A 21896-nucleotide genomic window follows, 5' to 3' on the forward strand; every position below is an offset into this window, starting at 1 on the left:
AAATATTTCATTATTTTGATTCATGAAGTATCCTTGAGCGGCAGGGAGCCCAGGACTGTGGTGGGAGCCGAGGGATATACAAACATGCCTAGAACCCCACCCTCACCAAACCCACAGCCCAGAGGGGAGGACGACATACAACCCAACACCAGGGTGGAGGGCCAGCCGGGCTCATAAGAGACACAGGATTAATCTGGTGACACCCAAGGAGGAAAGGACTAATTCCTGCTCAAGGTGTCCATGGCCCTCCCTGGGACTTTCATCCTGATCCCTGGCCTCCTTCGATAAGGAGCTGGACAGAAGCAGCCTCCTGTAATTTCCTTCACTCTAAGATAGGCTGTGCTGCTGGGGGGAAGGTATATGAGGGTTTTCCTAGAGTTTCACTAGCAGCTGTGTCCTCAGGAACAGGGCAGATAAAGAGTCCACAGTTCAGAAGGGTGGTATAACCAAAAATAAATATTTGGTCTTTGTTCCCAGTTCCTGGCACAAAGCTCCCAAAAGCCTCAGAACCTCTGGAGTGAGAGTGTCTTTTGTCTGCTAATGAGATGACTGGTGGCTGGGGCCCCAGAAAGCTTCTGGACAGGGGCTGGCTGGCAGAAAGTCCAAGGCAAATTAGAAGATTGGCATTTTGGGCCCCACCTTGATCCTGGACCTCTAGGAAGGGAGCAGGGGCTGGAGATTGAATTCAATCACCAATGGTCAGTGATTTAATCCACCTACATAACAGAACCACCATAAAGAACAAAGTTCAGAGAGCTTCCGGGTTGGGGAACACATCAAGGTGCTGGGAGGGTGACACCCTGCAAGAGACCCTTAAGGCTCCGCACCCCTCCCCCCAGCATCTTCTCCATTTAACTGTTCCTGAGCTGCATCCTTTGTGCTAAACTGGTAGTAGTAAGTAAAGCATTTTCCCGAGTCCTGGGAGTCATTCTAGCAAATGATCAAAACTGAAAATGATCAGTTTTGAAAACACTGAAGAGAGGGAGCTGTAACCAAGCTGGACAGAAGTGTGGGTAACCTGGTGACCCCATATTTGGGATGGGTGTCTGAAGTGAGACAGTCTTGTGGAACTGAGCCTCTTAACCTGTGAGGTCGGTCTGTGCTGACTCCAGATAGTTAGTGTCAGAATTGTCGGACACCCAGTTGGTATCAAGAAAATGGAATTGGTTGATATGAAAAGAAAACTTAACAGGAAGAAAGCTCATGGGAAGTGCCCTGCATTAGTTGCAGCCCTTTCCATATCAGTAGGCTCACTGAGAAAGCAAAGTCATATGTAGGAATCTAGGTCCGGCTTCAGGAGCAAAGATGCTGAGCACTGCTTTCTGCCCCTCCCCTTTTTGCATCATCCCCCAGGGTTCCCGGGAACTGCTCTCCCAGGCTTTCTGGGCACTATAGTGGTTCCTTCCTGTCCCACATTCTCACCTGGGAAGGCAGGTATCTCTGCCCCTTGTTTCTATTTAGTCTTGTAATCACATCAGCCTCCTGGGGTCTGCTCTAGCTTTTCATCCTTTATTCTGGAAATCTGACTGTCCTCTCTTTTACCTAAAGCTAATAAAATCCCTCCTTCCCAAGAATATGTCTCTTGCTTCTTTCCCTGTTTAAGCAAGTTGGCAGCTTTAAATAGTAGGTAAAGCATCATGTCTTCCTGAACAAGGTTCATCAGAGCCAAAGCTTTCCAAGTTGCAAGAAATAAGAATCCATACACATTAGGCAAAATTGGAAATTTATTGTAAGGTTTCAGGTTGTCCCAGACAATCAAAAAGCAGGAAGGACAGTTAGATGGTGGTTGGACCACAGGACAGAGACCAGAACTGAAAAACAGCTTTGCATCCAGGCTGCTGCCCTCCCAGGATTTCCCCCCACCTCTTGGGGACACATCATTGCTCAACACCATCTTGCTGTGTAGCTTCTTCATTCTTCTCCCACAGTGGCTTTCTGTACATCTCTGCCCACATGATGGAAGATGGCACCACACAGATCCCAAGATTCCTCAGATCAAGCAACCATCAGAATTCTAATTCCAAAATCCCAAAAGAAGAGAATGTATTCATGGTGCCCACCTATAATATCAAATAGCTTTGACCCAGAGAGGCAGTCACGTAACACCAGTATGGCTCTGAGATCCGCCTGTGGTGAAGGAGCAGTTCTTAGGGAAGCTGGGGGTGTTGTCCTCATTAGACACCCCAAACCTCCACAATGACTGTGCTCTAGCACTTTAGAATCTTAGAATTAGAATTATGCACACTCAACCTACAGAGAATCTGGGAACACCACTTGTGTGGGGCTAGAGGTGTCTGCAGCAAAGAGGGCAATGCAGACCTGTCCAGGCCTTCAATCGTTTTTAATGTTCGGAGCAACTTCCAGGAGCAGCTGGAGATGCAAGGTGGCTACCTGCAAACACCTGGGCTGGCACCGAGAGTAGACAAATAAGAAATAGACGGGGAGGCCACTGAGCAGGAACAAGAAGATGTACAGGAACTCTATCTGAGGATGGTCGACGATGGGTGCCAGCACCAGGCAGAGAGAAGCAAGGAGCACGATGACAGGGATGAGAGTGGGGACCTGCAGGGTCACAGAGTCCTGGATGATGAAGAAGTTATGGGAGGTGGTGCAGGGCCCCTGGGCTCTGTCCCTCCTGCATGCTTTTGTGTTGCTTCCACCTACTACGAGCTCCTCTCTCCCAGTCCCTGCTTTAGGCAGTCCTTGCCTGACCACCTGGATGACAGGGGCCCACCAAGGCTTTGGGACCCAGCCTGATCCTCTCTATGCTCTCTGCATTTGTCTGCTGCTGTTCCCCCTCAGGTTCCTCCAGAGAAGAAATGTGTCCCCAGCAAGCAGACCTTGTGATACAGGTGATCCCCAGCCCTGGAAATAGAAATACAGACAATGGCCACCCTTTACATTCTTCCTCTGGGCCCTGAATGAAGCTGTGGCCCAATGATCTTCCCTATGCAACAGCCTATGGTTGGAAAAGCCCAATGTCTACCCCAAAAGTCTACCTTGTAAGGCCGGGGAAGATTCTTCTTCTTCATCCGCAAGTATAGGAGACAGCTAATGGTGGTTCCATAGACGATCCAGCCGATGAAGCTGAAGGGCAAACACGAGCCACTCACAACCAGGCCCTGCCACAGATAGGACTGCAAGAGGGGCGGTCTACTAGATGCAAACGGGGGCCAGAGGTGCAAGCTTATTGGGCCTTTCAGCCACCCCCAGCTCCCCTTCTCCAAGCAGACTAAGGAAAGAAGGCAAGACTGGGCAGCGAGCGCAAGCATGTCTGGACGATAAGCACTGCCCATTCTGACCTCCCTGGTCTTCAGACCCCGTGGCACACACAAGCCTAGCACTCCACGGCTCCAGATCAGAACTTCTTTAACTTCCCCTGGCTGGAAAGAGGAGGGCAATTTCCAAAGGGAGGTAGGAACGTCCATTTCCAAAAACGAGTCTGGCAAAAGCTCAAGGAAGCCTGTGCTCTCCTCAGGGACTGGCACATTCACAGCCGATCCCCCACCCTAGAGTTGGTGGCAGTGTGGGCTGCTGAGCACCCAGACAAACCTCTGGCCACTGCCTTCCCCAGTAGGGGTGGTTGAGTAGCTGATGTAGGTCTGATGAAAAATCTAACCTTGGAGACAGTGTCCAGACAGGCCATCTCCTGAAGCAATCAAGACCAGGAGATACGGGGTCCCTGTTGGGGTAGATCATCCTAGTACCTCACTCTCTGCTGGGACATTCCCAGTCACATTCCCTGAAGACCCACTATGCTCACCATGGATTTGACTTACTCTCACCATATAATGATTTTATTCTGTCTTATGGGAAAAAAAGAAAAAGAAAAACCATGTCTGTTACTTAATGTTCTGAAGAAAGTCACACGGAGCCCTGTATGTCCTGCTCTAGAAGATTAATTGTCCTTATGACAACAGAGGAAGAGAACATCAGAACAATTACTCTGAGACTCTCTCTGTGCCCAGGCATTAGGCCTGTTTGTTGGTTAAAGGATCAGCCCACTGAACCTGCTTCAAATGAGGTTACAAAATTACAACTGGATAGCTCAACAGCCCATCATTTCTGCCCCAGGGAAGGTCATGAAGGGGGTCAGGACATCTCCCTGCTTTGATATAGTCACTGGTAGTGACCACACAGCCTGATTGTACCTCTGCCACCAGATCAACAGAGATCTGTTGGGTCAGAGTCCAGAAGGAAGACCTGACTACAAAGGAAAAATCACACTAGAGCAAAAGGCTGCAAGTGTGAATGTGAGTAAAACCTGAAGGTATCTTTAACATTATCTTAGCAATAGAATAAGGGAACAAGAAAAAAAGAAAAATGACAAAGAAAACACAAGCCTTTAACTTGTCTGTCTCTTGGTGAAACATTTGTCTCCTTGAATGGTTGGAAACAGGCCAAGAAAGGAGGGAGCCACCTTTGATTTTGGAAGGATAACGGAGAGAATGGCTGAAATATGTGTGCATGTACAGGAGCCCTGAGCCTGGACTTCCAGAAGTGTGTGTGTGACTGGGTACACAAAGGGGCTTCTAGAAGTGTATGTGCATATAGATATGTATAAGTGTGCAAGTATCTGAATGTGTACACATCAGGGCCAAGAGATACCCAGCGTGGAGGACAGTCTCACTTGCCTCAAGAAGTTCACAATGATGCTGAAGTTTCCAGGGAGGACCAGGGCCAAAGCCACTGCCGTGGTGAACATCAGGGCTGGAGTCGGCATGAAGCGATGCACGTGAACCATGGACAGCAGCTGGGGCTGGAAGCAAAGCCAGGTGTCAGGCAGTCCACCAGGGGAGCATCTGCCCCATGAAGCTCCCAGCCTCTTCCCTTGCCAAACTCTTTTTGGACACCAGTGTACCCAGCCCAACAGTCCCCATGGCTTCCAGATGCAGGGCTCTGTGGCTCAGCTGTGGTGACCAAGCCCAGGCCCACCCTTCCAGGCCAGCCCAGACCCAGCTAGTTTAGGGCCTGCAGCTGGGCTGTGGAGAGCTGAAGCAGGTGCCTAGCTGTGTCTTTTGACTCCCTGTTGCTCACCCCCAGGGCAGGAAGAGGGACCAGGAGTGCAGAAGATGGAGGAGGAGGGTGGGACAGGTATGGATGGAGCATGGAGAGAGATAGTGGGTCACTGTGGTCAACTGTATTATTGTTCAGCAATCTCCCTCTCTCCACTTCCATGGGAGAAATAACGTATAGTTTCCCATCCACTGGTGTGGGGCTTGACCAGTGAAATGTGAGCAGGAATGACACAACAGAGGCTCTAAATATGCATGTGTGGCTTGGCTTGGTGTCTTGAACCCCTGCCACTTGCTCTAGGTGAAAACATGCCCAGGAGCTGCTGCTGCTTTGGCCTGGGTCCTCGAGATAAGAACAGACTCACATCCCAAATGAGAAGATCCGGTCACAAATCTCAGCCAGAAGTAGAACGATGGCTGACCCAGTGACTCACAGGCAACATGAAATGTTTGTGATAAGCTCCTGAGATTTTGATGATACCTATTATTCAGCATTATTGCAGCAAAAGTTGAGAGCCCTAGAGTCTCCTGGATGAGGGGTTCTGAGGATACAGGTTGGCTCTGCTCCTGTGGCTCCTCCCCACTGCCCTGCACAGCTGGTGTGCACAACATCCCATCACTTACAACCTCCACAGTGTGACCCAGCACAGTGACCCCCTAAAGCCTAGGAGTAAAAGGACGGAGGTTTAAAGGGGACGCATGGAATGCTTGCATCCTGTTCTTAGAAGGAAAGAGGGCTGTATCTCATAGGTCAAGTCCTAGTTTGGACTAAATGCTAAGCTTCCAGAAGGATAAAGCTGAGTGCCACTCCTGCAGCCCCCACCACCTTGCCCAGCCCCGCCACCGCCTCTCACCATGTGGCCCTCTCTCGCAGCCACGTAGCATAGACGGCTTCCGCTGAAAAACGTCCCATTGGCAGAGCCAAATGTTGAGAGTGTGACAGCCACAGGCACCAGCCAGGCCCAGGCCCCCAGAACCTGGTTCCTAGGACAAGAGGGATCAAGGGAAGGAACTGCGGCAGCAGCCTGGAAAGTCACAGCAAGGAAACAGAGCAGGCAGTGCACCCAGATGCAAGCTGAAATACACCCGGGGTACTATCCTGGAATGTCTGTCCCATGACCAAGGAACATACCACTTGACTCACTCACCCCCAGCTCACAGCCATAACATCAGAGGAAAGGATCTCTTTGGGTGACAACACCAGCAGATAACTGATGTTGACCAGGATGTACAGGCTGGTGACCAGGGGGATGGCAATCATCAGCGCCCATGCCAGGTTCTGCTGCAAAGTTGGGGAGAAAAGGCCACGTGTTAGCCAGTAAGGACCTTCTCAGGCCCCCAGAACAAGCTCAGTGGCGCAGTGCTGAACTCATCCTGGCCCCAGTGAAATGTCAGGCCCTGGGGGCCACTCAGGCCCTGTGTCCCTACTCCATGAACTCAGAGCCCCATGGCATGGGCACACAAACAGGCAGATGTGCTGGGAGGTTGTCAGAGCCATGGAGACACAGAGGTGCTAACAGGGGTGGGGAGGGGAGAGGAGCTAGCCCCAAAACTTCTGAAATGAACAGGGCCTTACTCTGAGCTCTCCTTGAAGGATGGAAGGATTCAGACAGGTGAGAGGAGGATGCATTCCAGCAGGGGCAACCACGAGAGCAGAGGCATGGAGAAGAGACCAGAACAGCAGAGATGTCCATGGTCAGCTGCCCATTGAGCACTCCAGCTGGATTATTCCAGGACCTGCCATGCCAGACCTGCCTGGTTTCAGGGTCTCTTGAACTGAGTCCCAGACTAAGGGCCATTATCCCAGGGGTTTTACTCTGACCCTCAGTCTCCTCAACTGGAAATTGAGGATCAGTGGCGATCTGTAAAATGGGGCTCTCCACTGCTCTGCCTCTCTCCAAGGTGTGAGGGTCAGCAAAGCAGAAGGGAAAGGGAGGGCCTGGACACACGGGCTGTGGGCACTTGGACCAGTCTGCTCTGCTGGAGCCTCAGCGCCCAGCTGACACATGACCACCCAACAAATGTATTGAGCAGGCATTCAATAAAAAGTGGGGAATGAATGAAAACTGGATGAAATCAGAGTGTAGACTGCTCCCTCCCACTCCACACTTCCAGCCCTGGGCATCACTCAGGAGTCAGAAACAAATGGAAGGAAGGAGTCTTGCTGAGGACTCACAGAACTTTACTCAGCATTCTCCAGGATAGGGCTCCCTTGGAGAGACACCTTTAGACGCCAAAGTAAGAACGTGCTTTGAACTAAGAGAAGCATGTCTGCAGCACCCCTGGCCTCCTGGCAGCCTCTCTCTAGATGTCTTTTGTCTTTCCTTGGACGGGGCAGACAGGCACTGATGAGCCCAGAGCCTCTCTCCTTGATACCAAAAGGTACTCCAGGTCATGGCATTGCTGTAACTGATACAATGTAACATGAAATAAGACAGAGAAGAGGTCATTCTTTACCAGGGTGCAGGGAAGTCTCTTTCAGACTTGGCACAGAGCTGTCCCAGGCATGCCTCCTCGCCCACCACTAGGTGGCCCACCCCCTCCCCTTCTAAGCATCTGCCCTCTAATTAGCATATCTTCCATTTTCCAACATTATAAAGCAGTTTCCACAGGTTTCTGTCAGGAAACTCTGAGGGTGGGCATGGGAGGAAGGGCATGAGCGCACATGAGGATGTAGTAATAACTTCAGGGCCTGTCCTCGGGCCCCTCCTCATATTTCCTTGAGACACAAACATGTCCTGTTCTTTCTGGTCTCTGGGCTCCTATTCACACTGCTTCTACATGGCTGTTTTGCCACAAACCACACCAGCCCTTCAAGGCTCAGCTCTAGACCCTTCTTCTAGGAAGTCTGCCTGACTGCTCTGCCCCATGGGGATCTCTCTCTTCTCAGCTCCTGCAGCAAGTGGAGGTTGCACCCCCAGCAAGCACGCCTGCTTTATTGTATCCAAGCCTCTGTCCCCCCTGTCCTGTTCTGTCCTCTAAGGGTAAGATGACCAATTTGTCCATTTGCCTGGGACTTTCCCACGTTTAGCACCAATAGTCCAGCATCCCTGGGAACCCCTCAGACCTGGGCAACCAGGATAGTTGGTCAGTGATCCAGCGTCACATGGCCAACTTGTGAAAATGGAGCATATAGGACAGAACGGATTCTCACTGAGATGGGTCTGCCCAGATCCCACCAGCCCTACAACCTGGGAATCTGAGGGCAAATGGAATTGCCTCAACCACAGCGTAGGCACAGTAGCTAATTCCTCATCATCCCAGTCCTGAAAACATACTCGGCCCAGGCCCAGACAAGGCCACTTGTAGCAAAAATGGGCCAGTGGAGCAGGGTCCAGGGTTCCCCAATCTGTGGGGACTATTGCGGCATGCCCCACTATGCATGATCCAGCCCCGTGCTGAGTCAGAGGGAAGGGACCTGGTATGCTTTTGAACTCCACTCTTCTTAGCAGCCTACCCCACAGCTAATGAGCTGTGACAGCTATAGAGCCCACAAAAATAGTGAGATTTCTTGGTTTCATTCTCGAGTATCTTAATCTTCACACAAATCCCAGGTGCATGGGCATAAGGCTTGCCCTGGTTTGGAGGCTCTGCAGTTTCTTGAAAAAAAGTGCATAACCAACATACACCTAGCGTATGCTTCAGAGGGCAGAGTAAGAGCCAGAATTTCAAATGCCCAGCATTCAGAAGAATGGCTTTGTTTTTGCTTTGAAACCACATTTGTCCAAAATGCCCTATATATAGCAGGAGTCAGCAAACTATAGGCCTTGAACCAAATCCAGCCTGCGGCTTATTTTTATAAGTAAAATTTTATTAGGACCCAGTCACATTCATTTGTTTACCTGGCTATTTTCATGCTGCAACAAAGTCGAGCACTTGGACAGAGTCCCAATGGCCCTCAAAGCCTAAAATACTAACTCTCTGATCCTTTACAGAAAAGTTTGCTGATCCATGCACTAAAGCATGGGAGCTTGTCTCAATTCTCTTTGGGTCCCTTGCTCTCTCCCTGGACCAGCTCTGAGCCCAGGGCCTAGAATTAGAGAGAGGGTCCCAGCACCTGTGAACTGAATGAGCCAGGGCCTCTGCCTTGTAGCCCCCATCCCATCACAGCCCCAAGCTGAGAACTAACAGTTCACCTGTAATTACTACTGTACAGCTCTTTACAGTACTCAGAGCCCTAGCCATTGCCCATGAGCAATTATACCATTTGATATCCCAAAACCCTGTGAGCTAAGCAGGGCAGCTATTATGATTCCACTTTATAGGCAATGAACTCAGTACAAGGACTGACATGCAAGAACAAAAACTAGGTCCCAAGATTCCTGGCACTTGACTCTCTCTGCCCTGGTAGTTCAATCTCTAAACTCCTCTTTTCTTCCCAACTTCTTCCAAGCCACTTCAGGGAGCCTTTGCTGAGAGCTAAGAGTATAATGGCTCTTAAGCCAACCCCAAGGACAAAGAGGAAAAGACTCACAGTTGTCATCCTATGAACATTTAAAACTCCTGCAGGAGAAAAAGAAAACAAATAGCAACCTAGCCAATTGTATTTATAGCAAAGAGTTAATGTCCATAGTAACTGAACAGAGTCCAAATGTTCCAACTTTCAGGATCAAGAATAAGCTGAGTCACGAAGCATGGCCTTTTACTAGCAATATGACCTCAAAATCACTTCCCCTTTCTAAACCTCAGTTATCCCATATGAAAAATGGGTGATAATGCCTACTTCACTGGGCAACAAAATAAGACCATAGGTGTGATACTATGAAGTTCTGTGCATACTTGAGAAGTTATTATTCATATAATCCCATAAACTAATCAAAGTAGATTATTTTTTAGCTGATTTCTCAACGTCTTAACTAAAATAACAATAATTGGAACTGCTGATGTTCAGAGATTTCATCCCCCAAAGAAGTATCAAGGACTCACTTTTGGATTCTTGAGCTCCTCCATAACATAGTTGAGGTTACTCCAGCCATCAAAGGACCATAGGCCCTGGTAGAAGGCCATGCTGATGCACCCCACCTGCTGTGTCGTATTGTGGAAGGCAGACTGAAAGGCTGTGCTGGCACGGCCCTGGCCCAGCACCATGGCCCCACCTGCCATGATGAGCAGCATTGAGAACACTTTGGCAACCGTGCACACGTTCATCAGCATGGTGGCCAGCCGTGAGCTCCAGCAGTTGACCAGCACCAGCAACAGAATGCAGATAGCAGCCACACTCTTGAGCACAGCCTGGGGCAGTGAGGAGCAACCGGGGAAAAAGGGGGCCACAGCATACTCAGCAAAGCTCAGAGAGACAGCAGCGATGGCAGCCGGTCTGCCCACCAGCACAAACGTGTAGATGACCAGGAAGGCTGGCAAGGAGCCAAAGATTCGCAAGATGTAGGCATACTCCCCTCCAGATTCGGGGATCAGGGCACCCAGCTCAGCATAGCAAAGGGCACCTAGCATGGCCAGGAGGCCGCAGACTGCCCAGACCACAAGACTGGCCCCAGGGCTGCCCATGTAGACCAAGACCCCCTGTGGTGACATGAAGATGCCCGAGCCGATCATACAGCCAGCAATCAGGGACACGGCACTCCACAGGCCAATCTCTCTCCTCAGCCTCAGCCCCCCACCACTCGGCTCCTGCCCTGCCACCCCCTTGCCGCCTTCCCTTCCCTGTCTTCTCTCCATCTCAGGGCTTGCGTTGTGTCTAGTGGAGCAGAGGCAGATGCTCTGATACCTATCTGTCTTAGGGGCTTCCTGCAGGAGTTAATGATTACAGTGCCTGAGGGAGTCCAAGCCATAGGCCAGGGAACCAGCACATGGTGTTTAGAAGGGATCTAGCCTTCACTGATCCAGCAGCCCCATTCAACTCAGACCCAGGTACAAGGAGTTTGCAGGAGCTGTTTGCCAGTGTAGCCCAGGAAAGATCAAGGAAAGAGGGGTTTTAGTAGAAATCCCTGCTGCCCAACTCTAGAGCAGTGTGTGTGGAATAACAGCTGGAGGAACGCGCTATGCCAACAGGATGACTGTTGATGAGAATAGGCCAAAAATGCTTAGGCCACATCCTCCTATGGAGATGAATGAAACTAACATCAAAAACTTAAATTTCCTGCTCTTGCCCTAGTTGATCTCTCCTGATCTCAGTCCCCTGCAAAGTCTCCTCAAGTATTTCAGGAAATGCTCAGGGAAGCATCTCACCTGTGCTTAAAACCAGCCTGCCAGCCTCAGCCTGAGCCAGTGCACATCAGGAGCCTAAGAAATCTCCACAACTGTTTTGTCAGCCAAGGAATAAAATCCCTGTTTCATCAGGTTTCCAATTAAAGTTGTGTGTGCCCTAAAGGAGAGCCAAGCTGTCCTAAGAAGAGAATCCAGATAGCACAGCACAGAGCTTGCCCCCTTAGCGGGAGGGAAGCAGATGGCTAAGAGGGCAGTACAGGGTCTGGAATGGGATGGCCTGCATTCAAATCCCAGCTCTGGTCCCTCATAGTTGTGTGACCTTGGACAAGGTCTCTGAACCTCACCCTACTCATCTGTCAATTTACCACAATACCCACCACATAGGGTTGCTCTAAGGATTAAATAACCTAGTCCATTCAAAGTAGCTAGACTAGTATAAAACGTGTAGTAAACTTTCCTTTAATGTTAGCCATTACCATCTGGCTAAGAGTTTCATTAATTCCCTAGTTCCAGATATATGTATCTGCATAGTATATATGTGTGTGTGTGTGTGTGTGTACACATAATATTATATATTTAATTTAACACTTAATTTCATTGATCTCTGGATAATGTTCATTTCAGGATATAGTATATAACATTTTTATTTATCCTCCCTTACGGTTTTAAAATCTTAGCTTATAACACCTTTACTAGTATTGTTACAGAAAGGTCAGTGGAACTCACTGGCATTTGGGGTAAAGATACTGAACCCAAAGTGGGTAGAAAGGTGCTTGCAGTCTCCCAAACAGGCTGACCTGGATCAAGCCACCCATGTGGGCTACTCAGCACTCATGTACATGTATAATCTATAAAGTGCTTGACAGATGCGAGGGGCTTTGTAGTTTTGCGTTGTCCATCCTGCCTTCTCTCCTTGTTGCACAGAAGCCTACTCAGCATAGGCCCTCAGAAAGTGTAGAGCCATCTTCTTCAGAAAAATCCCTGGAGAAGAGGCCCTCCAAGATTCAGAAGGAGGTCCTCCAAGTTTCTTACCCAATAGGAAGAGAAAGAAGAGAGAAGTTGATAAGATACAAAATAGATAGAAGGAAAAGAAGATAAGAAAGGGAGAGTTCTGGAAGCTCAGGGAAGAAAACCAACTGCATTCCTGACAGTAGATAACTAAGGCACTCAAATGTCAACCCTCTCCTTCTCCAGCAGCTGATGCTGTTGGATATTGTGAAAAGTTAGCCAAGTGCATCATCTGAAAGCAGTCACAAGGCACCCTCACCTCTAACACCAGTGGAAAGTGTGGGGGTTCCCAAGACCACTCTTAGGTTCAATAATATGCTAGAAGGACTCACAGAACTCACCAAAAGCTTATGCTTTATTACACTTAAGGGCCCAGATTAAAGTCAACTGAGGAAAGAAGGACATAGGGCAAATCCAAGAGGGTTCTAAACACAGAGTTTCTAGTGTGGAGTCAGAACAGGATTATTCTCCTGGCATCGATGTGTGACCATCTGCACATCATATTGCCAACTGTGGAAGCTCACCTGAGCCTTGTTGTTCGTTCTTTATTGGGGCTCCATTACACAGGCATGGTTGACTGCTCATGCGGCTGACCTCAATTTCCAGCCTCTCAGGAGGTAGAGATAATATTTCATAACCTGAAGCCCCTATCCAAAATCACATTGATAATATCTGGCTGGCCCAAGGCACACAGGCAAATACAAAGAAAGAAAGACACTGCGATCAAGCATGACATTCTAAGGGCCCAGAGATTACCTCCCAGAAGCTGAGGGCTAGGGCCAGGCCTCTCCTTGGGCGATGTTAAATTCTTTACTACACAGATATGGAGGTAATTGTGACCTGAAGAACATGATGAGAACATAAAGATTGTTTATAACGACTTACGTGGCAAGCAGTGTGTGATCTAAGGAGAAAGAAAAGTACCCTAAATGCCAGGCTAAGAAGCTGGGACCAGCCAGGAATGGAAGGAAGAGGGAAATGAGTGGAAGAGTGAAGGGCCCACCTCTGGCTTCTTCCTAAAAGTGGGGAACTGGACACTCTGAGGTCCAATGGGCTTAGCTGTTTAGTTCCATTAGCAATGCCTGCTGCCTTTCCAGAATCTAATACACTGTAGCCTTCAGCTCCAGGGTCAGGCCTACCTTTGAGGTGAAGCCAAGCCCAGGGGCACCCATGTACTGCCACCACCGGTGACAGGGGCAGCTGATCTGACCAAATCTGACGTTCAGCAGAATGGATGCCATGGGAAGAAATTAGGCATTCAAGAGCCAGAGAACTGGATTTTACATCACTGTCCTTTCAACGGCTCAATTCCCAGGACTAAAATGGGGCTGACGATTCCCTCAAAAAAGTATTTGTGAGAATAGGCCAAAAATGCTTAGACCACATTCTCCTATGGAGATGCATGAAATTAACATCAAAAACTTACATTTCCTGCTCTTGCCCTAGTTGATCTCTCCTGATCTCAGTCCCCTGCAAAGTCTCCTCAAGTATTTCAGGAAATGCTCAGGGAGCATCTCACCTGTGCTTAAAACCAGCCTGCCAGCCTCAGTCTCGACATGGTGTCCACTCTGTCCTCCCTCCTGCCCCAATGCTCCCATCAGTGCCTGATATCAAAGCTCAGCAACTTTTTCTGTAAAGGCCTGGATAGTAAATATTTTGGGCCTAGCAGTCTGTACAGTCCTTACTGCCATTTCTCACCTCTGCCATTGTAGTGAGAATGAGCACTCGCACACATGTCAATGAATGAGTGTGGCTGTGTATAAATAAACAAGTAAAACTTTATTTATGGACGGTGCATTTTTAATCTCATATAATTTTTACCTCACAAAATATTATTCATCTTTTGATTTTTGTTCAACCTTTTTAAAATGTGAGAAAACATTCTTAGCTCACAGCCCATTAAAAAAACAGGCAGGTTTGATTTGTCTCAAAGACTATAGCTTGCCAACCCTGGCTCTCTACCCATACAGGCCAGGGAAGGCAACTCAGCCCTGTGAAAATGTCAATGTTTATGCCAACAGCACTGCTTCCGGTGTTTCCAAAGCTTCCTGGCCTCAAGGTGGCAGGATGTGCTGGGATCCTTGCAGCCACAGAGGAAGTCACCTTTCCACAACTGTAAGAAATACTTTGGCATCTCCACCTGGAAGCTTCACTTGCCCATACACCCAGGGACAATCAAAATGTAACCACAATAATAAGGTCACATGTTCTTAATACCCCAACTAAAGGTGGATCCAGGTTTTATTGAACTTGAAACATAGGAAATTTAAGGGTTCACAAGACTGGTACAGTGGTGACATCAGCATAAATGATAGGTAAAATCTGCCCCTCCCTAAAAGCAAAGAAAAAACTGGTAAAAAAAAAGAAAACTACTGCAGGATCAACTTTTTCAGAATTTTGGAAATGAATCAAAAGTTTATAATCATGGGAATGCTTAAGCAAGAAAAACGGCTGAATCCTGGTAAGAACAAAGAGTTTTGTAGCATTTAAACTTACTCTGGTCCTATTCCCTACCTCCCAGTTCTGCGATAACCTTGGAAATAAACAACCCACATTCCTGGTAGAGAATCTATACTGTAGGGACCGGAACAGACCTCACTCACACACACACAAAAAAAATTGTAATTATTTGTTCTAACCTGTTTAGTGGCTCCCTGAAAGACGAACTCAAAAGGCTTGGCTTTATCTCATCTCACTTGGAACTTGCCCAGTTGTAAAGCAGCAGGCAGCAAGTGATAACAGTCAGGGAAAACAATAAACTAACCGAAATGGTTGAAAGGAAAGGCTGCAGAATGGCAAGTTTTGGAGAATAAGGGTTTTGGAAACCTTTGAAATATTCTGGAATTCTAGAAGGCCACACACATGCCCAGAGTGGTATGCAGGCCCAGGCAAGATGTGAGAGGCTCTAAACTCTCACCTCTGGCTGGCTCATCTTCCCTTCAGGCTCTCTGCAAGCAGGAAGTGAGGGCTGAGGTAGCATTGTGAACTGCCTGGCTCATTGCTGAAGGTGTGCCCTAACTCATACACAGAGCCCATCTTCAAAGACTAGGGAATTTTTTTTATATCAGGAATTGAAGGAAATCTCTGTCCAATCATTAGGTGACTACTAAGGTAACAGAACAAAGACTTCGGGGGCCACACACAACCAAGAATACAGACGTCACAAAATTAGTTCAGAAAAATCACTAAACAAATAACTACAACAAGTGGCAACAAAAAACCCTTGGAAGGAGAAGGAATATGATTTCCAGAGTTCCTGTATTATAATATTTAAGCTGTCCAGTTTTCAACAACAAAAAATAAAAAATGGTATTAATGTGTTTTTTGTTTTAACCTTCTGTTCTTTCCTAATTTAAAAGACAGCCACAAATGGTGCTGGGGCACTGGATATCTACATGAAAAGAATGAATTAGGACCTTTATCTTACACCAACTCAAAATGGATCAAAGATCTAAATGTAAGAGCTAAAACTATAAAAGTCTTAGAAGAAATTGTGGGCTAAATGGCAGAATTTCCAGACTCTCCTGCCTGGCCTTGGCATTTACATATTAATAGGTATATACTGCTACAGCGTCTTGCAGTCTCTGGGGCAAAGGGGGAAAAGAAAACGGCCATTCTTCCCTCCCCTCCATTCCTGGTACGTAATTGGTCTGGCATCTGCCACTCACCAGAGACTGGCCCATGAAGTTCCTCCCAGAAGGTGCAGGCAGGGAAGTAGAGAGCATGCTGTGGCTGCAGAGAAACTGGGGCAGGAGCAAGCTTTGCTAGCGGGGGCAGGGTGAAGGGACCTGGGGAGTGTGGTGCGTGGCTGTGAGGACCGAACAGAGCTGTGCCTGGCCAGCAAATTCGAAAAAGCTGTGAGCCATAAAAATGGTTTCTCCCAACCTGCTTCCCCTTACCTCACTTTGGTTTCACTGGATTCATAGGGGAATTTGCTCCAGGAGGGGAACCCCTTTGCCCCAGAGCTACAGAAATGTATTTGTAAATCTTCATGACCTAGGATTAGTCATGGTTTCTTAAATAAGTTACTAAAACCACAAGCTACAAAAGAAAAAAATAATAAATTGGAATTTATCAAAATGTAAAACTTTCATGCATCTTAAGATACTATCAGGAAAGTGAAGACAACTCACAGAATGAGAGAAAATATTTGCAAGTTTTTATCCAGTAAGAGTCTAATATTCAGAATATATGAATAACTCTTACAGTTCTTACAACTCAACAACAACAACAAAACTTTTTTTAATGGGCAAAGGATTTGAACACAAATTTCTCCAAAGAATATACTCATATCATCAAGCACAAAAAAAGATGTCCAACCATTAGAGAAGTGCAAATCAAAACCACCATGAGATACCTCTTCACATCCACTAGCATGGCTGTAACTGAAAAACAGAACATAAGAAATGTCAGTGAGGATGTAGAAAAATTTGAACCCCCGTGCATTGCTGTTAGGAATGTAAAACGGTGCAGCCACTGTGGAAAAAATATGTTGTTCCTCAAAAATTTAAACATAAAGTTCCCATATGACCTAGCAATTCCATTCCCACATATATACCTACAATAATTAAAAACATATGTTCACACACTTGTATACAAATGTTCATGGCAGCATTACTCTTCATAGCCAAAATCTGGAAACAACTCAAATGTCCTCCACCTGGTGAATGGATGCATAAAAGGCGGCATATATACACAATGGAATATTATTCAACCAAAAAGAGAAGGAAGTTCTGATACAGCATGGATAAACCTTGAAACCATTATGCTAAGTGAAAGGAGCCAAACACAGAAGGTCACATATTATGTGATTGCATTTGTATAAAATGTCCATAATAGGTCAATCCATAGGGAAAGAAAGTGGATTCATGTTGCCAGGGGCTGAGAGGAAGAGGAAAGGAGGTGACTGCTTAACGAATGGAGTCTCTTTTGTGGGCAATGAAAATATTCTGGAATTAGTACTGACAGTGGCACAATATTAGAGATATATTAAAAACCACTAAATTGCACTTTTAAAACAGTTAAAGTGGTAAATTTTGCGTGATGTGAATTTTATCTCCAATTTTCATTTTTTAAAAATTAGTTGCATGGCTTTGGAAGGAGCCTGTGGAAGTGGAGGGTTCCCAAGCCTGAGTTGTCCCCACACCTTTAGGGGAAATCTGCCTTTGCCCCACACCACCAAGGTAGCAAGAAGTCCAGTCTTCCCCAGGGGTTTTCCTCCCCCAGTCGCCATGGCCCCCAGGAATGCTTAAGCTGCTCTGTAAATTAGTCCTGCCATTGGTCAGCCACTATGCAGGGAAAGCAGAGGTGCAGACATGCGCTTTGAGGCCAGGCCCAGCAACTGCTAGCTTCTAGAGAGCCCATCTGCTGGCCATGGCTTCCCTTACGGCATGATGTATACCAAGTGCCCAGAAAATACCATGCTGTGGACCCATGAGAGTCTGTTTATAATTGCAAATCTTTCATCTAAAACTAGCTAAATATTAACTTATCCCCAGTGAGGCACCAACACACTCCCAGCTGAGCACCAAAGGCAGCCCTGGCAGGGCCCTAGAGATGAGCTGATCCAATACCATCCTGCTTACTGGTGATGACACTTGAGCACAAAGTGGCCTGACTCAACTAGGGCTGCTCTCTGAGCCCAGAGGAGCTGAGGCTGCCCCCTCTGGGGTTGTAACTGGGGCCTGACTTCGGGCAAGCATTCTGGTCCCCAACCTGCTGTTCTAGGGGTTCCCTCCCAGCAGACCATCCCACTTCTCATCCCCTCACTTGGAAAAGCTTAGTTTTTCTTGACCTGACCGTGTCCTCAGGAATGCAGGTCGACGTACACCACTCAGATGTAGTCCCTCTGGCCTGTGGTCACAGGAGCCTTTCAGGAATCGGTGGGATAACCACACAACCAGGTAACCAGACTCAGTAATGCTTCCAGATGAGGTGGAGTGGAGCAGCCTGGGGACCGGCACTGGGTTTTTGACACCCTCGACAACACTGAAACCTGATATTTCCAGGAAAAAATCCTTTTAAGAACACCCTGGGACACAGATGATGGAACAAGAGCTAACCATTCCACAAAGAATAAACAATTTCTTTAAGCTCTGTGGCCCTACAGCCCCGTGAGGGAGCAGGGGAAAGCGACAGTCAGCTCAAGATCTTGAGTAGGTCCTGGCCCTCTCTGGGCCTTGACGTTCTCATCTGTCCACGGCAGGAGAGCTGGCTGCTGACTCTCTATGCTTCAGCTGAGCAGGGCAAAGGAGAAAAAATTCCTCTCTCTCTACTGAACATGGCATTTCCCACCGCATGAGAGCCTCGCAAACAGGCCTAATTGGGAGAGGAGCCCCACGGCCTGGGAGCCATTGTGTGCTTTCTGCCAACTAGAGGGCAGGGCACCCTCAAGGGCTCAGAGGGTGGGGCTGGGGCCTGCACTGTGAGCTGCCGCCCTCTAGTGGCCTAGAGGGAGGGAGGAGAGAGACCCAGACCGGGAGAAAGAAGACGGAGGGAGAGGAGAGAGGCCAGGAAGCTAAGGCTGGGGAGAGGGAGCTGAGAAGGGTGTGGTGGGAGATGAAGTACTCCCAGGGGAAAACATCCCCATCCCCTGGGCTGTTCTAGTCCTCACCTCACTGGCACTGCGTCCACCTGACTTGTACTTCTGCCACCAAGAACTCTATCAGGTTGAATGACACCAGAACTCCCAGTCAAGTGCAAGAGGTCTGACCAAATCAGGAATTCCTGAACCCACTGGTTTTTGCTGATTTTATCTGGATGTCTCCTCTAGGGAAGCCCCTCTCAGGACCAGCTGCCAGAGGTTTCATCTCTGACTCCAAACGCCCCCTCAATTCCCCTGACTTCCACTCTACTTTTATGTTTTTGCTGAATCTGTATTTCTGTCCTTAGCCTTATTCCAGAACTTCAGACCTGTATAGCCAGCTGTCCACAGGGTACCCACCTGCCTAGCCCTTAGGCACCTCAAACTCAGCATGTCCAAGACAGAACTTATCACTTGCCCGCACCCCACTCCTCCTATGAGCCCTACCACGTTTCCCCAATGTGGTAGACCCTGTGATGGGCTGCCCCAACCGCTCTCACTAAGTAAGGTTTATTTGCCCAGCCCTAGGAGTGCCACAGGCATGAAGCCCCCAGCGGTCAGTCTCCAGGGATTTCCTCAGCTGCAGGAAGCCACCTCAGCTGAGGTCACTCCTTTGCCAGAGAGGTCCACATCCAAAGACTGACTGCACGGGAACAGAAAGCCCAGCCCAGCTGCCCAGGTCAGCCCGACTCTGCAGGGCAGTCCTGGAGGGTCAGCTGAGCAGTCTGCGGAGGCTGCATGGTGGCTCAGCTTCCCCGTCTTCTCAATCTTTCCTCCCCTCCTTCCCTTCCAGGGGTACTGATCCCGGGAGAGCTGCCTAATCAACCACTGGAATGTGAATCTCCCTGTCGAGGGAGTGTAATGTCCAACACCCGCCCCCCAGGACTCAAACCCTCAGGCTCATGGCTGACATCTCTTTACCACCACCAAGAAGACTATCCTCCCTCGCTGTCTGCCTCAGGTCCACCCGCACCCCTCATACCTACTGCTGCCACCCAGGCCCCTACAGAGCCGCCCTTGTCCTCCGATCCTGACAGCACTAGGGGCCAGATTCCCCCTCCAGAGCCCCACTCTCCTCCCTGAAGCTTCGGTTTAACTCAATCCCGATACCTCGCTCAGGGCCCCCATTGTCTGAGCCAAACAGCCCTCCCTGCCTTTCTCGCACCAGACCCCACGCAGACTCCCTGGGCCGCCTGGTCAGGCCCCACCAGATTCCCAAAACAGGCCAGTCAGGGGCCCGGTCCCAGTGTGAGAGCCTGAGGCCTGGAGCCTGCCGCCGACTCTGGAACTGACCCACTGCCCTTGGAGGCAGGGTGGGGTCCCCCTGGGAGGCTGGCCCTCAAGCGGCCACTCCCTGGGCTGTGATGGTGACTGTCGTGAACAGCACCAGGATCAATGAATCGCGGGCAGACGGGGCTCCTGGAGCCAGTCACAGTGCAAAGGCAGTAACTCAGGGTCACCCAATCAGCCTCGTTTGTCCCTCACACAAGCCCCGGGGCCCGTGGGAGGCCCAGGTCATGCCTGGGAGGCCCAGTGAGAAGTGAGGATGAGGCCGGCTGCTCTGCTCTGCTCTGCCAAGCGGCTTCCTTATTCTCTCATCATTATCTAGACTTTTCTTTGTTTTTTATCACTGTAGAACTATTTAGTCTGATTCAGTGGCATTAACTAAGTGATACATTGGTCTGATTATTCCTTAGTGAAATCAAGCCCATAGATACCATTTACTCTTAGATTTAGAAAATTTTTCTCTTTTTCTCTTTTTGTTTTTATTTTAGTTTCTAGCCTTTGGAGGGTATTTAAAATTTATATTTCATTTTATTCTTTGCACTGTGTTTTTTAAAAAACAATATATTTGCTCTGTAAGTTTTGAAATGGCATTTAAACAAAACTATAAAATTCTACCCTTTTAAAAATTAATGAACACAGATTTTCACCTCCATAAATTATAGAAGCTTCTTGTTTTTAAATGAAAAAGATGTGTATATACAAGTCCAAACTTTACTTTCAAAAGAATATTTTGAAGTGATTTTCAGAGAGTTGTGTGCCTCTTTCATTATTTATTTAATTTTTAATGTTGCTCCTAAATATTTTACATTTATTCAAAGGATTCTGGTTCCATGTTAAGATTAGGAACACAGTATTATATTAAGAAACTGCCTTATATTCTTTCATTCTTCACTTTAAAAAGGCATCCAAATAGAGGTCCTTTAAATCAATGAGCAAATAGACTACATTTCTATATGATCCCATTTGTTTTATACACATGCATACATACACGCAACACAAGCATATATGTTTGTACATGCTTGGAAAATTTCTGGAAGAACACAGAAGAAAACGTTAGCCCTTTGCATCTAAGGAGTGAGATTGGGATGTGAGTAAACACCTCTGTGGCTGCTGACATTTCTACTAGCAAGCATGGTCAAGGAGGCATGTTTTTTCTATGGTTGCAGAAACAGAAATTTCAGTGGCTGGTGCTAGTTTTGTGGCTGCAAAGAGACAGAGTATGGGGCATCCAATTTTTTTATGTGAATTACAGTTGACATGGTATATCTTCAGGCTGGTAGCTGGGATAATGATTTCCTTGGCAGGTCAGTTCTGCGGTGTTTTAGGGGAGTCATTCCTGGAAGCTCAGCTTCCAGTCTGCCCCTCCTGCCTTTCCGATAGTTTTGTAATCACCTAACTCGCTGTATTAAGCCTCTTCCTACTTGAGTTATCTGGAGTCATTTCCATTATCTGCAACTGTGCCTTGAAGTGACAAAGGATGGGGAGTAGAGAGGAGAATTACAAATTTCAGAGGAGCTCTTCATATGATATTACCAAAGCCATCCTTTGTCTAATTTACCCCCCAGGGATGAACATGAATGCCGGATCCAGATTCTGCCTCTAAATCAGCCATGCAGACCCTTTCCTGGGCCTAGTTTCTCCACCTCTTCAACAAGATATCTGTGTCGGTGTATTATTATTCAGGACTCTTTGGTTGCAAATGACAGAAAGTGTTCATTCAATCTACTTTAGGCAAAATATAAGTATATTAGACACAACCAAACAGCAGGAAGGGCTGGATGGGTCTGTCTTTTCCTCTATTCCTCAACTCTCTTTCTTTCATTCTCTTTCTCTTTTTC

The 21896-nt window shown here is 47.8% G+C and overlaps 1 protein-coding gene across 1 annotated transcript; it reads right to left on the reverse strand.

The window, feature by feature from the left end:
* Positions 1-1716: 1716 nt before the first annotated feature.
* Positions 1717-10691, reverse strand: LOC118910567 (b(0,+)-type amino acid transporter 1-like). The gene is made up of 6 exons (XM_036881819.2): positions 9942-10691; positions 6164-6297; positions 5870-5999; positions 4635-4759; positions 3000-3087; positions 1717-2562 (listed from the first exon to the last, which is right to left on the reverse strand). Exons 1-6 carry the CDS (start codon positions 10689-10691, stop codon positions 2332-2334), a joined length of 1458 nt encoding a protein of 485 aa, XP_036737714.2. The 3' UTR covers positions 1717-2331.
* Positions 10692-21896: the final 11205 nt, after the last annotated feature.

Source organism: Manis pentadactyla, chromosome 2 (assembly GCF_030020395.1).
Source record: "Manis pentadactyla isolate mManPen7 chromosome 2, mManPen7.hap1, whole genome shotgun sequence".
Lineage (NCBI taxonomy): Eukaryota > Metazoa > Chordata > Mammalia > Pholidota > Manidae > Manis > Manis pentadactyla.